At 40.9% G+C, this 7,576-nt stretch overlaps 1 protein-coding gene across 1 annotated transcript; it reads right to left on the minus strand.

Moving 5' to 3' along the window:
* Positions 1-228: 228 nt before the first annotated feature.
* On the minus strand, positions 229-6,049 carry ela3l (elastase 3 like). Its single transcript, XM_034871275.1, has 8 exons — positions 5,931-6,049; positions 5,178-5,266; positions 4,444-4,541; positions 3,387-3,515; positions 2,895-3,031; positions 1,643-1,788; positions 502-654; positions 229-283 (listed from the first exon to the last, which is right to left on the minus strand). Exons 1-8 carry the CDS (start codon positions 5,968-5,970, stop codon positions 266-268), a joined length of 810 nt encoding a protein of 269 aa, XP_034727166.1. The 5' UTR covers positions 5,971-6,049; the 3' UTR covers positions 229-265.
* Between the last annotated feature and the right edge of the window lie 1,527 nt (positions 6,050-7,576).

The raw sequence follows: 7,576 nt of genomic DNA on the forward strand, positions 1-7,576 counted from the left end.
TTCAGAAAGGCTGTCACAACCAATTGCCTATCATGAGTGTATGATGACACCTGCTGGACATTTGTGGACATTGTTTCCAATTTGAGCTGGACTCATAGGAAGGCACTGAGTCAGTTAATGTGGCTTAATAAAAGTGTAGGACTCATTCCCTAGTCATCTGGATTTGAGTTTATCAGATCTGAGAGTGTTCTAAATCTGGTGTATCCAAAGACACACACACAACACAAATGCAGTTTACCCCTTTTATTCACACTTCATCTTCTTTTTAGTTGCTCATCATAACCTGAAAAAGCAAAGACAAAGTCATTAGCTGAAAGAAAAAAAGAATAGAAACAGATTTTACTGTAACTGGAGAACAGAGTTCAGATTACATTACATTACACGTCATTTAGCTGACACTTTTATCCAAAGTGACGTATAATTGCTATGTATGTCAGAGGTTGCACGCCTCTGGAGCCACTAGGGGTTAGCACATCAAATGTGTTTGTGTTTCTCTCTCACCTCGTCGATCCAGTCATTGAAAGCAGAGACTCTGGTGAAGACGGTGGGTTTCTTCTCGTAGTTGCAACCAAGGCCAGAGACGAAGCTGGCAATGCCATGGACCTCCCAGGTGCCCTCGGTGTTCTTACAGTTCAGAGGGCCACCTGAGTCGCCCTGGACACACAAAGACACAGAGACAGAAAGAGAGAGAGAGAGAGAGAGAGAGAGAAAGAGAGAGAGAGAGAGAGAGAGAGAGGGGGGGGAGGGTAAGAGATGTTTTATTCATTTGGTGGAGTCACTGGGAGACCGACAAGGCACAACTGTGAGAATCACAATCGGAATCATCGTTTCACCAAGTATACGTGAACTGAAGGAGCATTTGTCATGTTCCTTGGCAGCTCGACAACACAGGAGTATAATGTAATGCGGTAAGACGTTTGAACTCTTTTTTTAAGATTAATTTGTTGGCACAGGGGAGAGAGAGGGGGAATCACAGGCAGCTAAGGGCTGCAGGTCGGAACTGATCCTGCGGCCGCTGCATTGAGGACACGTACTGCACATGGGCGCACGTTCTACCAGGTGTGCCTGCCAGGCGCACGCCTTTCCAACTCTTGTCACTTTACTTCATGTCCAAACCGTCCCTTTATCTTTATACACTTCATGCATTAAATCATTACAACAGTCCTAGCTACATCTAGTCTTATTCATTGCAATACTGTTCAAACATGCTTATTTTTTATATAATTCTACTATTTTATTTATATTTTGTTTATTATATTTTGTCCCTGTATCTTAACTTGAACTATTTTAATCATTATTTTGTCTTAGATTCAGATTTAGCTTTTACTTGTTTTTTTTAAAAGTTATATAATGTGCATTGTTGGAGGTGCCTGCGGCCGCACTTCTATTGTTGTTGTCCACAATGTGACAAACACATTGAACCTTAATGACAAAAAAAGAACACACTTTAAACACACTCAATGCATAAACATTCAAATTTTCTTCCAATAAGGTACTACCAAAGCAGGATAAACAAGCTTTACAATGTTGCTATTTTGTAGAACAAAATAGAAATAAGTGTGAACATACAAGTGAAAAATATTTTCTCTCTCCTCATGCACACAAAAAACACACACACTTGTAAACTTGAGTGTAAACTTACGTTGCAACCAGCCACAATACCATCCCCACCGGCGCACACCATGGTGGTCCTGATAACAACACCCCACCAGTCAGACTGGGTGCAGGTGGCATGGTCAGCCACAGGCATCAAGGCCTGCTGCAGCTTATCAGCTATGGGACCTCCGGCTGAAACACATTCATATTATCATTAATATCATCTATTCACATCATCCCCATACACTAGGTCTCTGTCTTATCTGCCTTACAGCATTTCCCCAAGCGCCAAAATTCACAGTTCAATCCAAAATTTCAATTTAGGACTTATCCTCCCCCAGAAAAAGTTTCCGCTAAAATATCATGCTTATGATTTTCTTTCCAACTTTGGAGGTTTCCCTAGTTAAAACCCTGATTATGCACACTCTCACAGTCTTAACGACCATGATTGGTTTAGGTAGATTTCTCTGTTGCCGCCGGAAGATCGGCTGGTTGTCCCTAAGACAGTTAATAGACTGAAAGTTGTAAGTCTTCTGGTAGCTGTGCCAAGAGAAATCTTTGTAGCAATAAAATGGCGCCATGGGAGCTACGCTTAGAGAGGAGAGGCTTACCCCTTTGGTTGTTCCTCAGTTTTGGCAGAATGTTCCCTTACTTTCTGCTTTCTTTGAGTTGGCATTCTAGAAACTTTTGAATGAGCTCGTTCCACCAAAACAAGGCCCTTCCTTTGGCTATTTAGCAGAAGCACTGTGTCCCCGATGTGAGTCAAGTGCAGATTTAAGCTCAGATGTAAACGGTTTACAACATAACATTTTATACCGAGATTTGTGAAAACCATGAAAGTAGTTTTTTTTCTAATTACAAACAATAACAGATGGGATGTGACTCATTTAAAAAACGTTTTAGGTAATTATATTTGTTTGGTTGCTAACGTTAGCTCAAAATGCCATTCATCTGACAACCTTTCTTGTGTTTGATGTTAACTTGTAGCCAGCAATGAACAAACTTCATTATGAACATGTAAGTCCATTTTAACTGTATTGACATTGCAGAAGTCTCTCGTTAGCATTTTGTATGCCAGCTACTTGTTGCAAAGTGATGCATGCGTCACTCAAATCTGCACTTGACTTACATCGGGGAGTGACAGTCACCGTTGTTGCTTTCAGCGCTTAGCAACAACAAATCTAGCTTTTCAACAATACCAACCCTGCTTTTGAGACATTCAAGAGATGCTAAACTGAAGAAAAAAAACAATCGTCACAGTCACACACAGCCCAGAACTTCTACCCACAGTGACTTACTGGACAGCCTGCCCCAGCCGGTGATGTAGCAGGGGTAGAGGTTGGACAGCACAGTGCCAGCAGCAGGGATACATGCCAGCTGCACATGGTCGCTCAAAGTCACAGACTCTGACAGCTTGATCAGGGCGATATCATTTCTGTAAGAAATACAGAAAACGACTGAGGGAGGTGGTCTACTGACTGGCAATTTACAATCTTCGTCCTGAGCCAAAAAGGGTTATCATGTTCTACATATCCAAATGAATCCAATGGCTTATCTTCCTTCCTTCTAATTTCCCACTGTGGAAACAGTCCAGCTGCATAATTGAGCACACTAATATAGCCAAAGAGGTCCACTTTTCATTGAAATATGGGATCCATGAAGATGGAGAACTTCTTGTCAAAATGTGCTGGACCAAAGTCAATAGATGTAATTTTGAGTCTCAGCCCACTTTTTACACCTCGACATAAGGCTACTGTATGTCTCAGCCGACTGTTGTCTGCTTGTCTTACCCGAAGGCCACAAAGATCGGGTTCCATCTCTCATGCACAATAATCTTCTCAGCCAGGATAGCCTTGGAACCAGCCTCTTCCTCCACCAGGTTGTGTTTGCCCACAAACACCCTGTAGGAGAACCTGGAGCTGGGGGGAAGAGGGGGAGAACAGGCTGTTGAGATTTAGTGCACAGTTAAAGCGGTGTGATGTGATCAGCTCAAATTGCCGATTAGTTGATGTGGCGAGATGATATAACGCAGAGATGACAGTGTGTCTGTGACCCCTTGGGAGTACTCAGAGTAGGGGGGGGCAAAAAATGTATTTATTTACTTGAGACACTTAAGTTCATTACACAGCGCTTTTCTTTCAATTTTTTTGGATTATTTTTGAATTCTTATGTATATGCTCCTAGGTTATACTCCATGATTAACCCAAGGAAAAAACTCTTTTCTCAAAGTGAATTTCTTAATGTGCCTTCAGTGTTTCCCCCAGTAAAGGTATATGGAAAAGTGTCTCAGTCTTCCAGTCTGTAACTGCCATCATCCAGGCCAGTTACAGACTGTTGGCAGCATTTGAATTTAATGTAGAGCCTATAGTTTACTGTAATAACAGAATAATGGACGGAACTTTGAAGAAGAAAAAAAAGAAGAAAAAAAAAAAATTCTATGGGGCCATATATTAAGTCAATGCTAAAAGCCAACTGGAGATATGAAAGTATGAATAGTTAGTTATGACTATACAAGTTTTCAACCGAGCCGTCTTACCATATCTGTAACATCTTAAAAATACATTATTAAAATAATTCCCAGTGGTTCCCTTGGGCCTGGTGGGGGGTAACTTAGGCCAGGTGGGTCACCAGGCTTGCAATACACTGGGGGAAACCCTGGCCTTGTTTGTGTGTATGTACGATATGTCTGTATTCTCAAGAAAGAAATGGGGGAAAATGTTCTACTAGGGTTAAGTAAGGGTAAGGGTGCAGAATCAGGAACATAGTACGTTGCAGAATGAGTACAGTTCTTGTAGTGGTGGGTATTGGTTGTTGTGTTTAACAGTTTGTGTGTTCCTCGGCTCGTACTTGATGCAGTGAGCAGCAGTCATGACCCAGTTGGCAGCAATCAGAGATCCCCCACAAGTGTGTCTCCACTCACCGTTGTTCTCATACTGTAGAGAGATCTGGAGACGAAAAAGGATAACATAAAAGACACAGTCTAGAGGCAGGCTGCAGATGGTACGGCTGGGTGGAATAGTTTGTGGGGGTGTAACAATAATATAGTCTGGATCAATATATCGATTAAATGATCCACGATCCAATATTATCGATGCAAAGTGAAAGTATTGATACATTTCATCTGTAAGATAGCCCTTTATTTTGTATTCATTCTTTTTCAATGAAGAATAGTTTGCTTTTAAATATAAATTTCTGGAAGAGCTCAGTTATAAAACTGACAAATCATGTATTAGTTGCTTTTTTGAGTTGACATAAGTGTAACTGATTGTGTTAAATAGGCATTTGTTATCTTATCATATCGATCGCATGCCCCTGAAATAAATCAATTCAAAATGATATCATGACAGACTTTAAAGTATCAGCCACTATCACATTGTTATCCAAAAAATCATTGTAACAATGAATCATGATACAACTTGTGATTTACACCCCTACTAGTTTTCTGACTTAATTCAAAATCAACCATTTAATTGCAGGTTTCTCAATAACCGCTGGGTCTGGGGTCTAATAAGCAGATGCCGGACCCATCGGGTTTGCCTGTAAAGATAAAAACACTGACAGATGTGAGCGTATTAGCATACCTGCCAGGGCCAGCTGTGGGGCTTGGCATCCACTCCATTGACCACGCGGGAAGTCAGGGGCTCGATGGGTGGGGTGCCGCACCCAAGGGCTGGGCCAGGACGACAAAGACATGAGTGTGATGGACATTAGATAGAAAGTGTCCATGAGTAGGAGAACAATGACACTGATTCTTCCATCGGGCAATAAAGTGCATCAACGCTCTGAAAAAAGCTTTGTGCCAAAAGGCGTCAGCATTGATTGATATTGATGTGAGTCTATAAAACAAGTAAAAAAAATAAATAAAAAAATAAAAAACAGAATTCTAAATTTTCTTACAATTTAACAATGTTCTTGTATTAGTGTTTATACATGTTTAAATGTCTTATAATTCCTAAGACGAATATACATCTATGTATACATTATGTGTACCGTATATGTTTTCCAACCACTTTGAATTGCATTTTTGTTATGTTTGAAAGGTGCTGTACAAATAAAGCTTGATTGATTGACTGAATTTGTTCTCCTCTACTTAAGATGTGCCACACTTTCTTCACTTTTTAAGCATGCCTGTTGGATTTTGGGTTTAGCACTCAGAGAATCTCCATTGTTGAAGCGCAACCTACTTTTTAACCTCAAACTGCATCATTTTCCTTTTCAATAAAGAGTTACACAGTGCTAGCTCCCTGTGTGGTAATATGCAGGCACGCACACCCACTCACAGCAACTCAAAGAAACAAATACACACAGAAACAAAGAACGCCAGATGTTCTTACCGCTAGCAATGAGCACTGAGGCCAACACAATGGGGATCATGTTGATTGATGCGTCTGCTGAGGGACAACAGGACACACACACTCTCTTTTAAACTTTCCACCACAGGCAACACACTCTCCCATTGGTTCATCATGGCCTTCAGGGATGCAGTTGGACCAATGGCAATGAGGGTCGGTGCGACTGAGTGGCCGATGAGACACACAGGTGTGCTTTCTGGAACATTTCCCATGACCTTCATGTAGAAGCTACATCTTGTGCTTCGTTAATATTCAAAGGATCTGTGTATTCCTGAGGGCTCACATTATATTGAAATTATGATTATTTAACACAATTATTACAGTAACAATAGATTATTAATTGTGTTTCTATACAACCTGTTTGTTCTATGCAAAAAGGCTTTAGATTGTGGGTTGTTTATAGCCATGAATTATACTCTTTATTAATTACACTGTTGTTATCACACACTACACACAGGCCTAAAATACACACACATGCTCAGTACATACATTGGTGGAGAGATGGGCTGCAACTGCTGAACTGTAGCTTAAGAGCACCTTGGCAGTGCCCAGGTGCTGACCTGGCATCTCTCCAGCTACGGGTCCACACTCAGGACTTGGGTCCACACGGCCAACCTCTGGTTTCCAACCCAACTCCTTACAGATTAAGCAACTGCCACACCCCCAAAAAAGGTGTTCCTGAGTGAGACTGCCTCTTTTTTTATGGGATAATGTATGTTTGCAGGTGTAAACCTAAATGTGCATGTATGTGGGTGTGATGTCTATCAACATTGATGTGATTTTATAAAAAATCTTGTAATGGGCTTTCTGTGATGTAATGTGTATGGATTGTGTGTTAGTGTGGACACCAGGAAGAGTCACTGACTGCTATACGGCATCAGGTTAAACAAAACGGTTAAACAAATTATCATTAAAAACAACTTGGACTGGGAAATTTCCCATGATACTTTTCACATTTGATCTTTTTTTTTACAATTCAGAACACAAGACAAAACAAGAGTTTACTTTTAAAAACGTAATGTGCAAAACAATCCCTTTCCTCGATTGCTTCCTTCTTTAGTTAATTGCACAGCCGAAGCTCACAAGTGCATTTTATGTGTACTGTAGGTCTGTAAATGCTGGCGACACATACCAGACAACTTGCACATCATGTTCTATTTTTTAACTCACCTTTGGTCCTGTTCAGGACAAAGTCTCTCCCCTGGCACCTGGAATTAAAAGCTTGCATAACACCATGTGAAACCAACATCTGGATCACTGGTACTGGCCTGTTTTCTCTGAAATTCAAACAACAAAATCTAACTAAGGGGCATTAATATGATAAATAACCAGGGCAATGAGGAACAGATGGCGTCAGTGGTGCAGAAAACATCGACAGCACCACCGCAATCTTTTGACATCTTACAACGTGCACAGTTCTGCAGTGAATTGTGCAGTGCCTGGAGTGTTAGACATATTGCATGACCATAGGTACGACCAATCACACCACTCAACTTATTCAAACACTCTTGGCATCATTTCATGCAGTAAATCTGCTGTTGTAAAGTAAAATGTGCCGTTTAAAACACCCAGTGTGTCGTGAAGTTGTGTGTGTATGTGTAATGACTTGAGTAAGTTATGACACTTGG

The sequence above is a fragment of the Etheostoma cragini genome, chromosome 5 (genome assembly GCF_013103735.1).
Source record: "Etheostoma cragini isolate CJK2018 chromosome 5, CSU_Ecrag_1.0, whole genome shotgun sequence".
In the NCBI taxonomy this organism is placed as follows: domain Eukaryota; kingdom Metazoa; phylum Chordata; class Actinopteri; order Perciformes; family Percidae; genus Etheostoma; species Etheostoma cragini.

What these genes read in the sequence shown, in the direction of transcription:
- ela3l (XM_034871275.1), bottom strand. Translation starts at nt 5,970, where the DNA reads ATGATCCCCATTGTGTTGGCCTCAGTGCTCATTGCTAGCG. An exon ending in ACTGCTGCTCACTGCATCAA is followed by an intron (nt 3,516 to 4,443) that starts GTACGAGCCGAG and finishes TCTTCCCCCCAG; the next exon opens with CTCCAGGTTCTCCTACAGGG. An exon ending in CGGCTGGGGCAGGCTGTCCA is followed by an intron (nt 1,789 to 2,894) that starts GTAAGTCACTGT and finishes AATGTGTTTCAG; the next exon opens with CCGGAGGTCCCATAGCTGAT.